The sequence below is a fragment of the Gouania willdenowi genome, chromosome 1 (assembly GCF_900634775.1).
Source record: "Gouania willdenowi chromosome 1, fGouWil2.1, whole genome shotgun sequence".
Taxonomy (NCBI): Eukaryota; Metazoa; Chordata; class Actinopteri; order Blenniiformes; family Gobiesocidae; genus Gouania; species Gouania willdenowi.
Window position 1 is genome coordinate 23,118,964 of NC_041044.1, and position 20,250 is coordinate 23,139,213.

At 38.1% G+C, this 20,250-nt stretch overlaps 1 protein-coding gene across 1 annotated transcript; it reads left to right on the plus strand.

The window, feature by feature from the left end:
* Positions 1–477: 477 nt before the first annotated feature.
* Positions 478–18,709, plus strand: pdcd4a (programmed cell death 4a). Its single transcript, XM_028457027.1, has 11 exons — positions 478–921; positions 8,342–8,644; positions 10,044–10,141; positions 11,683–11,796; positions 11,880–12,101; positions 12,304–12,401; positions 12,499–12,613; positions 15,852–15,959; positions 16,751–16,861; positions 16,980–17,119; positions 17,809–18,709. The coding sequence occupies exons 1-11, from the start codon at positions 876–878 to the stop codon at positions 17,858–17,860; spliced, it is 1,407 nt and encodes a 468-aa protein (XP_028312828.1). The 5' UTR covers positions 478–875; the 3' UTR covers positions 17,861–18,709.
* The last annotated feature ends 1,541 nt before the right edge of the window (positions 18,710–20,250 follow it).

Below are 20,250 nucleotides of genomic sequence, written 5' to 3' on the forward strand. Positions count from 1 at the left end.
GGATCAGTACACCCTTAATTTATTATTGCTTCAGAAAAACATATATAAATATATTTTTGCCTGGGTTTTGAATCTGTAATAATAATTTATCTGAATTTTAAATCAACCAGTTGAATGTAATAATTTAGTATTTCTATCTAGTCTACGAAAACAAAAACCTAAAAAAAAAAAAAAAAAAAAACATATCCAATATGGCGGCGTAAACAGAGAAAGAGACGTCACTGCAAAATATAGAAAAATAAACTAATAATTCATAAAGGTATATAAATAACTCAATGGATCTTTAGTTATAAAAAGGTACATAATCAGTACATATTAACCAAAAAATGAAGTCGAATTAAGATTTTAAAACATTTCTTCCAGTGAAGCGTGGACGGCTCCTGCGTTGTGATTGGTCAGATGGGAGCAGCACCCACCCCTTCTCCCAGCCACTCCCCGTCCTCGTTCTCTCCACGTGACCTCTCTCTGGCTTCTGTGCAAAGTTAAAAACAGACTTTGTTTATCTAGCAGGCGGTTAGCTAAAATACACTGTGAGAGCTGAGCGAGCCTCCACCACCTCCGTTTACTCGGTTATCCTCGGTGTTCTCATCCGATAGAGGAACCCTGAACTCGACATAACTCGTTATTTAGCATTTATATTCTTTATTTTTTTTTAAAAATTATTATTCGGGTTTGAGCTTTTTTGTTTTTGTTTCGTCCTGTTCTAAGCGTGCAGTGGGGGTCAGAGATTATATTCTCCGATATACTTTATTTACTGAATCGTAGTTGCACTAAACGTGCTGCAGACGTGTGGTTTGTTTTGGGGGATCATCAGCAGTCAGTGAACGCACCGTGAGGATTGTTTGAACCGTGCACACACACACACAGAGAGAGACATGGCTACTGACGTGGATACTCGGTCCACTGCTGCACCAGCCGACGGTGAGTCAAAGCCTCTTCGGTCAGTGTGTGTGTCAGTAAACGGGGGTTCGTCCGTGGCCCTCTTCTGTCGCTCTTTTGTCCGACCATGGGATGGGCAGCGCCATGTGCTCAGTCAAAATCCTCACGCATGCACATGCACACTGCTGCAACAATCAACACTTTAATCTGCACAGGAATCATTCACGCGTCTCATGCACATCATTTACACGTGTTTGCTTTTATTCAAGAAGCGCCCATGCGTTTGTTGACGACCTGTTTTTTTTTTCTTCTTCTTCCTCTCACATTTAACCCTTTCGCGCTTGTGATTGGTCGAGGTGCGAACTTCCGCTTTGTGAATTCGTCGTGCGCACGCTTTTCATTCCTGCAAACCCGCATTACTTGATTCACGATAATAAATGTTACTTTGTTGTTGTTTTTTTTTCAATGCACGAAAATCCTTTGGTTTTCGGCTTGTAATGTCACACTGTAACGTGAATATGTGCACCCTAATACTAGATCTGGACCTGTACACTAGTGTTCGTCCTGTATAATAATGAGTGCATCAAACACACTTAAAACGGTTCTACCTCATGTTTATGTTCGGGTTGTGTGTGTGTGACTCGTGACTAAATAAGTCCGATCACTGCTCTCTGCATAAGTGACACACTGTGCTCTCTTTCCTGTCTGATGACGTATCCGTGTATAGTCTGCTATACGGGCCAATAGAAAATCCTTATATAATCTCAGGCTCTGCGGTCTATTTAAATCTTACATAAGAAACATGTTGTTCAAACTGGCGGCATTTCATGCATTTAGGATTTTTGATTGTAAACAGTGGAGGAATGTGTCATATATTAATATATCATTGTGTTGGTGAATGTGAAGGGGTTAAAGAGTGGGTGCTGTATTGATGACTGTATGGGTATCAGCTCCCTGTTTGCTGATGATATCATTGTCTGTTATTGGAATGAATTACAGATGGTCCCTAACATGTACATTAGGGGAATAATTTTGTTATAAAATCTGATGTGTTTGATGCAGGTTGGATTTAATGGCCGCATTGTTTTCTCCTGATAGGCGTGTCAACACATCTCTAAAAGTTGTGATGTGTCATTATGTTTAGAGTTTCTGAGAGAACGTCTCGATGTCCCGCCCTCAACATCTCTACTTCCTGCCTCTGCCAATCTACCAGAAGCTACGCCTTTACGTTTGTGCACGCGCATTGCAAAACATAACAAAGTCACAGAGCTACAAAAAGTACACATTTATTGTTTTGATTAAAACATGTTTATTACCCATCCGTGAGAAATGTCGCCAAATCCTGGTCCGTTCGGAATCCTTTTAAAAACAGCAAGTCCCTCCACCTTTGAAAAGCAGCTCTGAGGTAAATTCTGTTGCGGTCACAAAGATGTTTATCAGCAAGCTTTGTACCTGGATTTTTATTTTCTTTTTGGAGATGCTCTGAAACTCACTGAGAAAGGCCTTTATTTTATTACTTTTCTCAAGAGGTAATATTTTCATCAATATTTATCTATTTATTTTGTTTGATTGCAGGGTTATGTCTGATGTCAAAATTTTATCCAAAGAAGGCAACCTTATGGAAACTTTCATAAAAATTGACTGATTCAGTTTCATCCGGCTTGGATCCAGATCGCATTGTGTTGTGATTGTGACCATACATTTGGACCTACTGTATCATTATTAATGGGGATAGAAATTCATTTCAAGCCTTTTAGTGTGAATGATCCTCGTACCACGATCAGGATCATTGATTCAGGTAACTGGCAATATCCGGTAAAGAGGATATTTGGGACTTGGCAGATGTTTGCACTCTCTGAGAGCTCTTATTAGGATTTTATTTTTTTACTCCTATCGTAAATCAGCTCTCAATTGAAGACAAGTCTAATGTCACCTGAAGGGTAAATGTAATTGCTACGCCGCAAGCATGCAGTGTGGTTTATTTAAGCATTTATGTCACACAAGAGCATCTCTATACTCTGAGTGCATGTATAGAATAATTTAAAGCCACACCTTCATCTTCATAATAAGGTTTCTTTTCATCTGAGAGTAAATGGAGATACTTACTGTAAGTGGGATGATTATTGATATTCTACAACAGATGAGACGGGTCTTGCTTGAACCTAAACAAGTATCAAACAGAATTGTGCAACTTTAAAAGTGATACATGTGCCGATCTTAGATATGTTGGAATGTCCATTCATTCTTGTAAACATGTCCTGCTGTGTGTGATATGTAGACTCTTCAAACAATCAGTGTGCTTTGGGCCGTTACCATGATGCTAGATTTTCTCTTATTGCTTTAAATACCAGGATTTAATCATTGTGTGCTGCACTACAAAGCTGGCTAACGTTTTACTCAGCTAAATCACCATGGTAACTTAGGCCGAACACCTAACTCGGTCGGGACCAGGTTTTGTTCTGGATACGATCTGAACAAGTACTTAAGTCCCGCCTCCTGACCAATCAGTTCTCTTAGAAAATGGCCTGTCCATTAAAAGGTGGATAATTCTGTGAACACGTTACTGTGTGGATCTGATGTGACGCTGACAGGAGAGCGAGAATGTTTACCGTTTCATTTACTGATGACATCCTATTAGAGATGTAACGATTCACTCAACTCCCGATACGATTCGATTCACGATACTGGGTTCACGATCCGATTCTCTCACGATTCATTTTACAAAATGGGACTGTAGACAAATGACTGAAAAATATTACTTTATTTTTTTCGGTGAAAAACTAGAAATTACTGTACTTTTTTTTTTCTCTCTCTTTTTTTCATTGTCAAAAGAATCCCTTGATAAACTATTCAAAACAATGCAGTTTACCGAAAAATGTATCCTGAATTAAATAAAGTAATAATACAAATGAAGAAGTATATTAATTTAAATTCTGGTTCTATAGTAAACAATGCAAAACTGCATAATAGTTCCTTTTCTTTTTAAAAGTGCAACTGAAAATGTATTTTGTGCCTTAACAATTGGACTTTAAAAAAAAAAAACAGTCATTGCACTGTATTTACATCAGATATTTATTTGGACTGGGTTACCAGCAGAGGGCGCTGTTAACCCAGTGGTCGGTTGGCATGCAGTTATTCTAACAGTGAAGAAGAGATAACAGACAGAGCTAATAGAAAAACGTGACTTTTACAAATATTACGGATATTCTTTCGGTGCTAAAGGGGTGAGGAATTATTTATGAACATGTTTAAGAGTAGTAGGCGATTCCGCCCGCCGCCTACGCTTCTGGACAAGAGAAGGATGAATAGATAGTGCCCTCTGCTGTTTAAAAAAAAGTACGATTCAATTTTCAGAGTATCGATATCAACCGTGATACCTATGAATCGATTTTTAACTGCCTTACGATTAATTGTTACATCCCTACATCCTACAGGAAACATATAGATTTTTATCTGATGGACCGATAAAGTAAAATAGGTCAGCTGATCAAGCCTGCGTGCATCGGGCACTTTCAGAATGATATATTCATTCTTTCATTCATTCATGTAAAAAAAAAAAATTGTAAATGTGAAAGTGAATGTAACCATGTCAAAAATAAACTGAATAAATAAAAAAAATATAAATAAAAAAAAGTGCAGCATCAAAGCCAGGTTTATAATCTCACTAATTTAAGTATTAACACTCAATTACTGCATTAATTCCTGCTTTTACTGAAGCAACAATGTTGTTTTTGATCAAAATTATGGATTTTAATTCTTCATATTTTTAAAGAGTTATTCCTCAGTTGTGGCGTAAGTTGCTCTTCAGATCCTCCGTGATTGTGATTGGTCTGACGCTGTAATCTCCACCGCTGTCACGAGCGCAAATCAACTCACTTAACTTAGCGAGTTGTAATCAATATTTGTATGACAACTTCTGTCTGGCTGAGAATGTTTGGTTAGTTGAAGCTCGCTAACGGAGATAAATCCAGGATATAGTTATCTAGCTTTGTAGTATAGACCCTTTAGCGTGTGTTTACGTAAACAATGCTGAGTTTCTACTTTATCTGTGTTGTTGCTTTCTAGTTTGTGGTTATGAAAGTTAGGATCCTTTCATTCTGCTTCTGAATTGTTTTATTCTGGCCACCAATTTATGAGCTCTGTCTGTATAAACATAAATGGCTGATAAGGTTGTGCGTCTTTAACATGTTGACAGTGCTCACTGTTCCTTTCTTGAAGTGGGAAGCAGTTAAACTGCAAGAACATCCACACCCTCACCACAGATAATTACTTTAGGACCAAACGCAGAATGGCTCTTATCCGATAATCATATTTATTGTGGGGCAGATTTGGATTTTGCTCAATAAGGCATTGAGCAATTTTGTGTCATGTGCACCTTATGTTAACAGAGATGTATTTACTCTAGATTGGGCCTGCATTCAAATCCTGCTAAGTTTCTGCTATAAGGCTGTGTGCTCTGTTAACATTACTGCACTTGTGTTTGTTTTTTGACTGTAAAAAGTTTCGAATATTTAAAATATGTGGCAAAACTACTCACTAAAATCAAAAACTATCCAAATCCTATAAAGCGTTATCAGTTGTTATGAAGACACATAGACATAAATGTATGGACGATCAGTCTCTCAACATTCCCATATAGAGCAGTGAACGACCAAAGCACATTGATCACTGTGGACAGAGTGGCTCTAGTGGCTAAAGGAGGCCGTCTTTAAATGAAGTTGCTATTTCGAGCCATGTCTTTGAGTAAAATATATTTTATTTATTCAACACTCAAAGCATTGGCTTTAACATGCCATGTGCCAACAACTTAAAATAAAATAACATACAATCTGCCTGTGACTTTTAAATCAACTTTGACTCTACTACTTTCTTTTTAGATTTTATTGAAAAAACACAATCAGGTCAACATGCCCAGGTTTCAGTGCAATTCTTTGTGCAGTTACAATGTCTCCTGCATTGTAGTGGAAAAGACTTTCCTGGTTAAATAAAAAAACGATATGGATGCATTTTGAATCGATCCAAGAATCATGCAAAGTAATATCGCGATATATCGCCAAATCAATTTTTTTCAACATCCCTACTGTCAACACTCATTGTATTTTTACATGGCCTCACTTTCAAACTGAACCAGGATTTTCAGCAGTTGTTGACGGACAATTTCCATAAACCAACCTAGTTTATAAATTTAACAGCCTTGGTGAGTGTGTACCGGTACTTTTCTGCATTCAGAAGATTATGGCCACAAAGTTTGTTTGTTTGTTTTTTTTTCCTCGCAGACTTTAATTTTTAAGAATGATGAGCGTACTTGGAGTTAGTTGAGCATTTCTAACGCAGACTTATAAATGTGTGTCAGGAGGTTACTGCCTTTAAAAACTTCCTCCAGTCTTATTATGTGATGTTATAATTCAGAACATGTTGCTTGAACATGTTATTCCTAGTTGTTTAAAATGGCATTAGCTTTGCTCTTATGTTTTATCATAAAACGTTTTTCTGCCTACTGCACTTCTGCATTTTTTTCTCTTCGTGTGTTTCTATACTAAAGCAGACTCTAAAGCCACACTTTAAACCCAAACTAAAGGGTTCAACAGTGTTGTTATGAGGGCTGCTGTAAACATGTAGCTGCATTCCTCCACTAAGGCTTTATTGCATACTTTGGGGTTGTTGTGTGCTCACTTCCCATTCATAAACACGGAAGACTGAACTCCGCTGCGTGAATCAACTATGGGAGACTTTCCCCGTCCTGGCCATGCTGCTCCACTGTGTCATTCAGGCCTGTTGTTGCAGACATTTTTGACTGATCCATCAAATTGGTTGCATTGTGTTATGTGGAGCTGGTTTTGCAACTCGAACCTTGGCAAACCATTCCAACTTTCTCCGCCTTCTCTCTTTTTTTTTTTTTCTCCCTCCCCTATATCAGTTGGCCAGTTGTGCGTTTGGCTTGCTTTCATTGGTTCGTTTCTAATTTACTGCACAAGCAGTCCCTGTAGCCTACATTTGGGGAAGGGGAGGGGCAGAAGGAGGTGATGAGTCGACACATGATGAGTCTGTGTTTGTAGAGCTCAAGTCTTTGGGTGTGGTGCTGCTCTGACTCCTACTGGTTACCTCGGTGGAAGTGTCACTAGTGTTTAGTAGTTGCATGAATCTATATGCAGCCGCCCCGCCTTCTTGCACTTTTTCTATGTGATTGACAATCTGACAGGCCATAACTCCTCCATCCTTGCATGTACAATCCTGGTATTGATTACACCCTCACACATTGCTCCCACTGCCTCCCTTCTCTCCTGTCATGTGAGAAGCCACAGTCCAAACCATGCCATATGTAGTCACGTCCACTCTCGCTGCGTCCAACAGATCGTGAGGCGACAGGAATAAAACAAAATCCAGCGTCAGCATTTCTCCGACATGTGTTCCCCTCCCCCGCCGGCAGCATCAGCTCCTGTACCGCGTTTTGTTTTGTTGTGTTTTTACACACATCTAAGATAAGATCTTCGTGTCGAGGAGTTGCACATTTTTACCATAGCCTTGACCCTGTGGCTGCTGATAGAACTGTTGAGTGTGTGAGAGAGAGACAGAGAGAATATGCGCTGCCGTCAGTTTGTGTTTGTGTTTTCAGTGTAGTGTGACCTTTGGCCTGCTGTGCAAAACACTGGCCCTATCCTGTCGTACACAGTGCCTATGCACGTACCTGTTGCAGTTTTTTTTTAATCCAGATAAAATAATCATCACAGCTGAACTCATAAATGAAAGGCTCGGCCGATTAGTTATTATGCAGGTGTGTTTTAAAGTGTTTCATCCACAGCAGACCTGCAGCCTTATATAATGCGTGTTCTAGAGCTGCACAGTTAATCGATTTTTGATCATGATCATGATTTTGGCTGCCGCAAATTAATTAATCTGCTATATTTACATTTAAAATGTGCGCTCTCCTGCAAATCAAATCAGGCACTTTCTCAACCATTAGTCAGCGGCAGCTTTCAGTAATTTGGTGGATTGATGAAAGCTGTGTGCTGTAATTGTTTCCACTGAGTTGCATATCGTGAAAGCGCTCTGTAATAGTGTATTTATTCAGTTAACCCTTAGTACATTTGAAATTATTTAGTTAAATTCTTTTTTTTTGTATCATTTTTATTTAAAGCTTCATTTTATATAGTTTTAAAAAAGTGCTTGTGTCTTTATTATTCAATCAAAAATCATATTTTCAATTAAGAAAATATCACTTCAATCAAAATATTAACCTTTTCAATTAAAAAAGTTAACTTAATTTAAAGATCAACATTTTCAATCGCATAGTGTTCAAATGCAAAAAAACATATTTGACATCCAAATAATTGCCTTTGAACTCTTTTTTTCTTTGATTGAATATATTTTTTTGATTGAAGTAAGCACACTTATCAAGACTCATAAACTGTTTTTTATGTTTTAAAGCACAACATTAACTCAAGCTCACCTCTCCTGACCACAGGAATGTCTTCTCTGGACGACAACAAGGCAGAGGCTAACCATCCCTACAGCGATGACGAGGATGCACAGAATGAGATCGAGGTGAACGGTAACTGGACGCCCCAGGAGAAGGCGCTCCACGAGGCTCGGCTCAAAGCCAAAGCCAAGCGTCGCCTACGAAAGTCCTCATCCCGAAGCTCCACCAGTGAGTCCTGCTCTCAGTCGGGAGAGTTGGCAGGAAGTGACCCAAACAGTCCGAAAGGCAAAGTCAACACCAACGACCGCAAATCGCGAACAGGCAAAGGAAGAGGACTGCCAAAGAAAGGTAATGTGTCATGTAGAAAAGAGCAGCTCATCCCTTAAGGTGCGTTCACACCGAACGTGACTGCAGTCGCTTGAACATAGTGGCGCCTTTTTGGTCTCTCATCGCTTCAGTGACGTGACGACCAGGGAACAGAATGTGTGCGGAACCAGTGACGGGAGAGAAAGGGCTGATCACTTCTTCTCTGGCCGTGCGTTTACAGCACTTGTCATTAACAGCGCCGCTTTTACGGTTTAAATGATCAACTTAATGAGTTACTAAACGATGAGTTCATCCAGAATGCAGGCTTATTGAAGAAGTTAACCGCTTTAATTTTGCCCCGGTAAATTGAGGAAATGTACAGCCGCTGTCTCATTGTAGCGGGAGGGAAGGGCTGCTGCCTCGGCTTTACAAACAGTGACGGCCGGTGGAGTTGTCGCTTGAAAAGTTCAACATTTTCAACTTTGAGTGCAGGACCTAGTCACCGGAATAGTGCAAGTCGTGTCGCTTGAAGGGAGGTCACTTGAGATTGTGTCGCTTACATTGACTTGGAATGTAATCTAGTCGCTTCAGTCCATTCAGTGTCAACGCACCTTTAGAACTCAGGGCTCAAGATCTTTGTAGTAAATGGAGATCGTGTAACAGATCAATCATGTTTTGGTTTTTTATGTAGGAAGTGAGTTTACCTGTAAAGCTGTGCCAAGTTTGAGGTCTTTGGTTATTATTTTTATGACATTGATAGCACATGTAAAGATGCTTTTTTTTTTTTTTTTAAATCATTGGATAAAGACATAGTCAAGGCCTCATAGATCAATTAATTGAAGATAATTTCTTGGAAAAAAAAAAGATGTAAAAGGTTAAATTTGAAAGTTTGTTTTTATCTCCACTGTAAACACTCCGTTTGGCATTTCCACGCATTGCATTGTGGGATGTGGAGTCCTGTAGATGGATGCATAGAACTGTTTTTACTTTGTTCTCACTGTGATTTCTTGTTTCTTCACCAGACAAGGAGGACAGTGATTTGCTTGACACCAATTTGTTCCCAGTATCCCCCACAATATCAGACTGAAGTAGCAACACTTCTATGCTCGTCTCCACAACTCTGCATCCCACAATGCAATGCACGAAACCTTTCCGATGTCAATAAACAGTGGAGCTCAAAACTGACTTTCGAGCAGTAATTTGAACTGTTGACATCTTTTTTTTCAAGCAAATTATGTTAGACTTATTGATCTATGCGGCCTAGTACACTTTATCTTTGTCTAGTTCAAGGTAAACATCACTGTTGGTATCCTTTAAGCACATGACAACTCGTTGTTTTTCTTTATTTCTGTGCCAACATTCATAGTACCAAGGGGCTTATTGGCAATATATTCTTTTTCTTGGGTCGTCGGGAGGAGTTATCCTTGTTTATTGTCTTCAGGTGGTGCAGGTGGTAAAGGAGTTTGGGGGGCTGCTGGAATGGTTTATGAAATGGAAGAACCTGATGCACGAGACCCCAACTACGACGAATCGGCTCAAGTGAGTGAGAATGTACAGACTGGACCTGCAGTGCTTTAAGCGAGTAGGAAATGGTTCGTCTCCTTGAGAAGAATGACAATGCACTTCTTAACTCCAAAATATAACAGTTTTATTGTTAAATAAGTAACAAATTTTAGGGATTGAAATTCTTACGATGCATATTAAGTAAGACTGTGTCCATTGTGTGTAATCTACTGAACCTGTCACTTTCCATAAGGCTAAATGGAGGATGCCCTGCCTTTTGTACACATTGATATCTGCTTTAGTTCTGCAGACACTCAGTAGGTCATTTCAAACCTCCACCATGGATCTTTCTACAAAAGGTCAATGTTGTTTTGTGTGTATTTGATGGATTCACTGGTGCTGGCAATATACTATAAACTTCTCTGAAACTGTCACACATCACAACCAGAGATGATGTCTTTACTCTTGAAAATGTAAAATCTTGAGCTGTAAGTCCTTACGTGACTTAGTCTCGGTTAAAGTACGACTGACGTTCACATTATGAATCCAGATGGCTCCGTCCCATTGATGTCAACAGCACTATTTAAACTTTACCCCTGTTATCATGCAAACACTCTCTCTAATGCTGCAGGGCCAAGTTTGTTGTCCTCTCTCTGTGGTCCACCTGAAGGCAGTGGGAACGCAGCTTCTGTCACTGAATGGCTGATAGCGGCTTTGGCAATCATTCTGAAAAGCCTCAATGATCTGACCTTGACTTTTACATGAAAGTAAATATTTCAGAAGTTGAAAGGTAATTGGGACAGATTGGTACAGGAGAAGAATTTTCCTGAATTTTGGCAGGCCTTTGAATGTGACATAGAACATCACCTGATAACACATTTGGGAACAACACAGGTCAGTCTGTCCCTGGGAAAAGGAAAATAATTTTAGTAATCAGAGAATGGGAAGGAGAATGAGACTAAACAAGTATCAGCTTTTGATTCCATGACCAGCATTTATTTCAAAAATATTCTGCCTGAAGTTTAAGCTGACAAAAATACAAGTGACTTATGTGGCTAGTGCTAGTAAAAGCCTTATATAGTAATATAATTCAACCCTTTTTATGTCAAAACATTAAACCTTCAATTCCCATCTCTAGCTGTTCATATACAGAGGCTTATTAGAGCAAAACAACTAAGGGTAGTTACAACTTTCTTTTCAAATGTTTGCTGTGCATGCAATGTTTGCTTAAAAAAGACTAAATACACTTTAAAAGCGAGCGAGAAAAGTAAATGCAGCATAGAGGAACTTTAAATATTGTATCCATGTGGTTGAGATTAATCCATGATTAAGCCATAAAATGATTAATCAATGTGTTAATTTTATGTGTTTTTTATGTTGCATATGTTATAGTACTTCAAGACAAGAAACTGATTTCTTTGGTGACAAAATTTTTCAATGTAAAATCATGAAAAGTAAGGAAGTTAGATATACTTATTAGTTTTAAAGTAGGAATAAATTCACTGATAAGCAGGCGTCTTTTTCAGCCTGTTTTTTTTTAACATTAGGACATTTTTGTGTGTGCTCTTCTCACATAGGGTGACACAGTCTATGCCACAGTTGTGCCAGAAGTAGATGAGAAGGAAATGGAAAAAATGGTCAACCCCATTGTGCAGGAGTATTTTGAACACGGAGACACCAAGGAAGTTGAGGTAAATGGGTTTTGAACAAATAAGTGTGTCTTTTAACAATATCAAGGATATTTTTTAATATATTTTTCTCTGCTCTCTCATAGATGTTACTGAAGGAGCTGAACCTGGGCCTCCATAAGTTTGAGTTCTCCTCTTTGGCCGTGTCTCTGTCGCTGGAAGGAAAGGCCTCTCATAGAGAGCTGACGTCCCGCCTGCTGTCAGATCTGTCTGGAAAGATGCTTTCTCAGAGCGACATGGCTCGCGCTTTTGACAAAATCCTCAACGAGCTGCCCGACCTGATCCTGGACACACCGGAGGCTCCACAGGTACAGCAGCTTCATCACTATTATTTTCTATTGGCGTGCACTGTCACATTTCATCATGTTACACCAACTAAAGGATGTTTCCAGTAATGTAAAAATCAATGATTGTTACTTTTGTCCAATCCCAGGGATTTAAACAGTACAATAATGATTAGTGTAGCTTGTTGAGCATCTTTTGACTGTACTGGTTTGCTCCCATGTGCAGATGTTAGGCCAGTTTATAGCCAGAGCCATAGCGGATCATGTCCTGCCCATGTCTTTCCTGGACTGTTACAAAGGGAAGGTGGACTGTGAGCATGCTAGGTGAGTCATTTCTAATGAATAAAGGCAGATTTATTTTTGTGTGTGTAAGATGGTTTTCCAGCCTGTAACTGTGAGCTTGCTTTTTTTTCTTCTTCAGAGTGGCGTTGGACCGTGCTGCAGTGCTGCTGACCATGAAAAGAGAGATGGTTCGTTTGGATAACGTGTGGGGCGTCGGTGGAGGTCTGAGACCTGTTAAACATCTCGTCAAAGAGGTAATAACCAATAAAACACTATAAAGTACTTTGAGACATACAAGCATGTCTCAGAGCATCCACTATAGCACTAGTCAAACTCAAGGCCCTGGGACCAAATCTGGCTCTTTAGAGTATTCAATTGGCACACAGGAGAAAGTAAAAATGACAGAGAAAACATGAATTATTGTGTAAATTACCAAATAATCCAGTTGTAGATATCTTAAATTCACCAATTTAATGAAACTCCACAGTATTCTAAGGGGCTTGCTTTTTCCTTTGTTCATATCACATGAATGCCGTCATATTTAATTGCAAATTGTGGAAAGGAATGTGAATTTTGCTACAAATCAAAAAACAATTCCACAAAGTTACTCACTAATTAACACAGAAATTAATAACAAAATCAATATTTTTTTAAGTGAATTTAACTGATAGTGAAAACTAGGGCACAATGAAGTTAAAATTGTTAAAATCTTCATCCCACTTGAGCTGAATTGATTTGTATTAACTCCTGAACTAAAATGAGACACACCTCCACTATGGTAATCACACTCAGTGTTCATGGCTTTGAGCAACTGGAATCACCTGTTAAACTGTGATATGTCATTCTGGATTGTAACAAAGAAAAATGAAGTGATCCAAAAGCCAAAGCCCAATTTGCATCTGCACCAACATGCATTGATTGAAAAAAGAAGAAAAGCAGAGCAATGCTAGCTCAAAGATTGAAAACAATAATCATTTCTGTGAAAAATGTATTGCTTTATGAAAATAATCTATGCAGTTAACCTTCTTTGAGGTTACCAAAAGGCACAGTTGTATCTTTGTCATGTTTTCTGCAGTATTTACTGTAATAACATTGTGAGGAATGTGCAAATGTGAGAGCAGTGTGTTGGTGCTTTCCATCACTCAGTTAGTTACTCTAGCATTCAGACTTGTGGAGCCTCTGCACAGTTTTGATTTCCTGCCTGGTTTTGTGCTGCCCCGAGGAGATCAAACCCACTTACTCTATTCTTTTCATTAAATGCATTTTATCTATTTACTTTTTTTTTTTTTTTTTTAATTTCCTCTTTTCCGCATGCTCTGCTCAACTTCTGCATTCAAGAAACTGGGAGGGTTTTAAAACTTTGGCTTCAATAACAATCGTCCCTGATTCTGATTGATGTGTTGACTTTAGTACGAGTGATGCAGTGCTTGTTCATGAGTGTGCCGTCTGTCACGCAGTGGAAGAAACGGCAAATAAAGCAGACAAACAAGAGCCCATGTATCTATTACCGACAGGAAACCATGTGTATTTCAAAGTAGTGTGGTTACATTAAAGTAAACTCTTGCTGTCATTGCAATCTCCATTTGCTTTGGTTTGTGCAAGCACATTCAGAACTTTGTGATAAATTGGCCATGTGGTCCTTCCCTTACATCAGAGAGCACCAGTCCAAGGCTTGATGTAGAATTGGATGATGACACCACCATTGGGTTTATCTGTATTGTAGCAGGGGGACATCTGAAACATGCTGAATAGGACTAGGCCTGATCACCGTGGACCTAAAGTCAGACCTGCTTTTCTTTTACTGTGCACACATGCTGTTGGGCTTGTAAATAACATTTCAACCTGCTAGGAATGTTTGTTTTTTTTTCCTTTTATATAAGCTGAAGCAACACTTGAAGGTTAAATGGATCATAAAAAGCCTCTGAGGTGTTATACATGTAAGTTCTTGTTTGTCTCTGTGTTAATATAGGTCCAATGTGACTTCTAGTTCTTTGAGCTCAGTGCTATACCAACCTAAAGGAAAGGCTTGAAGATATGTGTTGTCGGTGCATATCTGTTCCCTCCTTATTCTAAAAATAGTTGAGGGTCTGAGGAGAAGTGAAGCTTCTCGTGGGTGTGTGTGTAAGGTTGAAGGCAAAGCAATCGTGTCACTGATGTAACACGTGGTATTGTATGTTTTCAGTTGGGACTTTGATAATTGTGGGATTAATAGCTGTTTGATAATTATTACAGACTAAAGAAAAACTGCTGTGATTTACTGACTTTACCAGCAGAACTCGATTTTATTGATCCCCGAAGGACAATTCACTTTAGTTACCCTGCCTTTATGCACTAAAATGAACAAACATTCAGAGTAGTATATAGACAGACAACTACATTCACCTGACAGTACCAACAGATCAGCAATAAATACAATATCGAAGATACAATACAGTAAAAATAGAAAGTAAATCATCCTGAGACTCCGATGTAGCAAAAGCCACAGTTACAGTTTACCTCTCAGCATTTAGCAACCTGATCGCTCAAAGAAAGAAGCTGAAGGTTTGTTTTCCTTGGGGGTGCATAATAGCGCCGCCCAGAGGGCAGCAGAGAAAAGTCAGAGGTAAGAATGTGGTCAGGATGATCTATAATTCCTCTGGATTCCTGGAACGAGTGTTTCTTCCAGAGAGAGCTGTACTCCAGTATTATTGAAGCAAACCTTAACAATCTGATTTCTAAAGTCTCTAAATTGCCCGCAGAGGTGAACGTGAGTGTGAGTGGTTGGTTGTCTGTGTGTTGCCCTGCGATGGACTGGCACCCTGTCCAGGGTGTACCCCCGCCTAATGCCCTATGAGAGCTGGAGATGGGAACCAACAGATCCCACGACCCTGAAAAAAGTAACAAGCAGGTCAGAAAATAGATGAGGTTAGTGCAGCCCTTCTTCCTTGGTCTGCGGGTGGACATGCTGGATTAGAGTGTAAGGGAGTTGTCTTTTGCTTTATTTCACCTTTTGCCAAGTCTTTTGATGTTCTTTACAAACAGTCTATTAAACCAGCAAACAAAAGAAAACGTTAAAAGCCTTTTAATAAAGGAGTGGTAAAAACAAGAGACGATGCCCTTAGAAACTCTGAAAGCAGGATTACTATTGCAACAACACATCATTAGTACGGTAAAACTAACCTGTCACGACGGTCTGGTTGCCCTTAGAAACTCAGAAACAGTTCATCTTTTGCAACAAGTAAATGCTTTGTTGAGCACATTTAACTATTGACAAACTTTAGGTCAGAGTCAAACACAGTTCATTGATACTAGTAGAGTCTTTGACATGTGACCATTCACTAAAACCAAACAATAAAATCTGATCAGGCTGTTTAAAATATGATGAAAGTCATTGAAGTAAAACATGAGGCTGATGAAAAGTCAGCTAATGGCGTTCCTGACCTTTAAAGATGCCTATATATATATATATATACTGTGCTGTTTGCACTGACCGTATTATTTTGTTGATTCCAGATGAATCTTCTGCTCAAGGAGTACCTGATATCTGGAGACATCTCAGAGGCCGAGCACTGTTTGCGGGACCTGGAAGTCCCTCACTTCCATCATGAGCTGGTCTATGAGGTAATGAATGTAGTTTCATTGGTTTTCAATGTCATCTGTATTTATGCACCTGACAATAACAACAGAGAACAGTTTTTCAAGACATAGAGAATAAATCGTTACGAATGTGTCGCCCCCTATAGTGCATTTACGTTATGCAGGAAGTGAGTGGTCGTACAAAGCAGTGAATGGTGTATTGGTTTAGTGTAACCGGTGACACAGCTGTGGCAAAGCTTTAGTTGGGTCACTTGGAGTGTTTATGATAATGTGGTGCCATATAATTTATTTATTGGTTTATTTAACAGGGACAGTGTACATTAATATCAATATATTGAATTACCTTTTCATCTGTAGTCCCTGGACAGAATGTTCAATTGTCACCCTAAAAGAATACAAAATACAGGAAATATACAATAAAATGTACAGTGAAAAACATACAAGTTCATAAAATCAAACATTAAAAAGTCACCAAGAATAAAACATTATCTAGGAAAGGATTAAGTAACAATGCTGACGATGACATGAGGACAGAAAACTGACTGATGAGGAAATATGCCAGCTTATTCAATAACGTCACTTTGCTAATTTTTATGAATTGGCACAGATGGCAGTAGTTTAGCGAAGGTTTACCTGCATCACTGAAATGCTGACCCCGCTCAGAAAACCTGTCTGCATGCAAAGATGGTGACCAGGAATGATGATCTTTGACCACTTCTGATCCTTTAAATGTGTATATGAACTTGTATAAAACATAATTAGGCCTTTTAACTCCATCTGTTGTGTTTGGCTTTACATTTCTTGTTGGTTTTCAGGCTGTGGTGATGGTGCTGGAGTCAAAAGGCGACTCTGCCATTCACATGATGCTGAAGCTCCTGCAGTCCCTCTGGAAAACGGGACTCATCACTGTGGACCAGATGAACCGGGTCAGGAACCTTCTGCTAAATAAAGCATTTATATTTTAGGTTCTGCCACTTTTCACAGGAATATTTCTAATTGACGCGGCGCTGTTAAATGAGTCGGGTTGTTTTTTTTCTCTTTCAGGGATTTCAGCGCGTCTATGATGAACTGCCTGAAATCAGCGTCGATGTGCCACACGCTCACTCCATCATGGAGACCCTGGTGGATCTCTGCTACCAGGAGTCTGTCATCACCAAACAGCTGAGGGATGCCTGTCCTTCCAGGTTGGTTGTGAATAGAGAATGCAGGGCATCTTTTTTATATATTTCTAATATATTTATTACTGGTGAGGTGAGAAGTGTCTGATTGCTCCCAAATAGCAGAGGAAAAGAGGGCTTTAAAAATAGATTTGGGGTTGACGTAAGCTTTGTTGGTTGTTTTAACAACTCTAAAATGTTATAAAGAGTTATCATATTATATTTAGATACTTTTGTCTATAACTGCACTGTTAAGCTGGTGTTTAATTGTTTGTTTTTGCCTATTCTGAACAATGATTTGAGTTTGTTGCCTTGGATAAATAACCTTACACTGTAATATGACATTATTTGAAAAAAAAAAATTATATCTGCTGGTTACAATATGTTTTATCAGATACATTCATAGAGTAGGCTTCATTGATCAATAAATCAAAGATAATTTGCTCAAAAAAAATGATGTTAAAGGTTTGCTACCATCTCCACCTTAAACAGTGCGTGTTTAGAGTACAGATAAAAACAAACTTTCTAACTTTTTCCCTTTTTTGGAGTAAATTATGTTCAATTCATTTATCTATGAGGCATACACTATGATTTTCTCTAGTAAAAAATATTGTGGGTAGCAGCTTTAGGTCTTTATTCTTTATTTGTAAGGGCATTAAGCTTGTGACATTATTGCAATATTGTGTACGAATACATATGTGTTTTGTCTCCACTAGAGGGCGGAAGCGTTTTGTAAGTGAAGGGGACGGCGGCCTCATCAAGAACTAGTGACCAGAGAAAAAGAAGCAGCAGCAGGAGGAAGAGGTCATGATGGCGTTTCTACAGCGCCCCCCCCCCCCCCACCTTTTGAATGGTCTTGAAAACGCACACTCGCGTTGACTTTTTGTGAAATAACCTGAGGAGTGACTCTGGTCATTTGTTCCCTTCATGTTGTTGGATAATGTTGAAGAGAATTGTTTTTTTTTTTTGTTTTTTTGGAAGAATATTGGGTATTGTTTGGGGTTAGTGCAGCCCTTCTTCCTCGGTCTGCGGGTGGACATGCTGGGTTGGAGTGTAAGGGAGTTGTTTTGCTTTATTTCACCTTTTGCCATGTCTTTTTTTTCTAATTTTCCATGTGAAGCGCTTTAAATAATAATAAAAAAAACAAAACAGATTTACCAACAGAGCATACTGTACAGAGAGCACTTAGTTAAAAAACATGAATCAAGACATTTTTCTCATTTCTGCTGCAATTTATTTCAAGGTTACAGCACTTTGTGACACCTGGTTTAGTTTGTCCTGTTGCTTTATGAACAGTGATTTCCTTTGTTTTGGTCTGAGTGGCCCTGATGTTTACTTTAAAAGCAGCAGTCAAAGTTAAAAAGTTTTTTTTTTTTTTTTTTTTTTAAATCATGCCATGCTCTTACAAAAATATGGATCCAGCGTTTGTAGAGAAAATGCAATTTGTTTGATGCAATATGACATTGGAATTCAGATGATTGTAACAAGGTGATCTCAAAGTCAAAAGTGGAAATTTTCAAATTCATGCATTATTTGAAAAAACTTCACATCTGGTGTGTCTTTTTTTTAAAATTCATCTTGAAGTCAACCAAAGTTTAAATAAACCTGTTTCATTCAGACGACGCACAGACGTTTGTGTTTTTATTTAATTTTCTCACTGTTTATAAGCAGGAGGATGATACATCTGTGAGACTAAGAGTTTTTGCAGTTTTCCTGATTATTCATTTGAGCTTTATTGGATTAAACCTGTAAGTGGTAAGATATTACAAGTTTAGATTTAATGCATTGAACTTTCTTTTTTTTTTTTCTTAAGGATATTTTGTGACATCAGCGGTGGATCTTTATTTTACATCCGTATTAATAACAAGCGAAAGAAAAGGTTTTAAAGGGGCTACACAGAAGGCTTTCTAGGAACAATTTGGAATATGTATCTGTTGAATATTTCCTGTTTATTTTAAATTTATACAGTCATCTTTAAAATAACAAGTCAAGATTTCTTGCCAGTTCTTTCAAACGCAGTTTTTGCTTTTTTTTTTTTTTTTTATGAACCTGACTTACAAATTTTCACAAAATACCAAAACATCTGAGGGATTATGTGTTATTTTGTAATCAGATTTATTTTGAACACAAGTTTCCATCTTGTGAAATATTACATTGAAACGTCTCTTGCTGTTTTTCGTTTTAATTTTTATGATACTGAAAACTGACATTTTAAAAATGGTTTTTCAAAAATCTGGATATATGCTTATTTTAGACAATTTAATGTATTCATTTTCTACTCTTTGAATGGTCAAATTATATAAAGTTTTTGAATATTTCCTAAATAACTTGACTAATAATTATTATTATCCACCAAAAACATATTCTGAGATTTGAACAGGATCTGTTCTGGTTATTCATGTTTTTTTTTGTGTGTGTAAAGGATTGTGTCACAGCAAAAGTAACTTAAAAACATAAAGAAAGGTTAAATAAATAAAATAGCAAGAATAGACACTTCCTGAAAGTTGACCAATTGTAAAGCCTATCCCTCCAACTCAGTGGTGACAAATATAAAGATACAAATAGGTTTGGTTACTTTATAAACGGTTCATATTAAAGAGTATCTGTACTCATCTCATCATAGATTGAATCAAACTGATAAAGGACTCATCAATTCTGCTTTTGTCGTCTAACCTTTTATCTTTTGCACCTTTACCTCCACACTGAAACCAGAGCTTGCAAATCCAAACAATCTTCACATATACTTAATGCTGACCCTGTACAAAATTTAATTTTAAGTTTTTTAAATCTACAATTTTAGTCACAATCTGGGTCACCCGAACCACTTTATGTGCACACAGTAGGTATCGTATGTAAACATTTCCTCAAATGATCGACAATTCAAACTGAGCTTTAGCAAAGCGTGTGATGGATGGAAACGTAATATTTAAAAAAAAAAAAAAAAAAAAAAAGATGCATAGGCCATATCTGATTAAAAGTGCAACTCAAAGCATCATATTTCTGTACTGATAAACAACTGCTTAAAGCAAGTTTTTTTGTTTGCTGTTTGATATAAAAGTTGGGGAATAAATTAAACTTTATTATAAAGCGTTTTTCATACAGAGTTAGGGCTGGGCAAAAAAATCAATTTAATCGATTAATCAAATTTGTAGATAAAA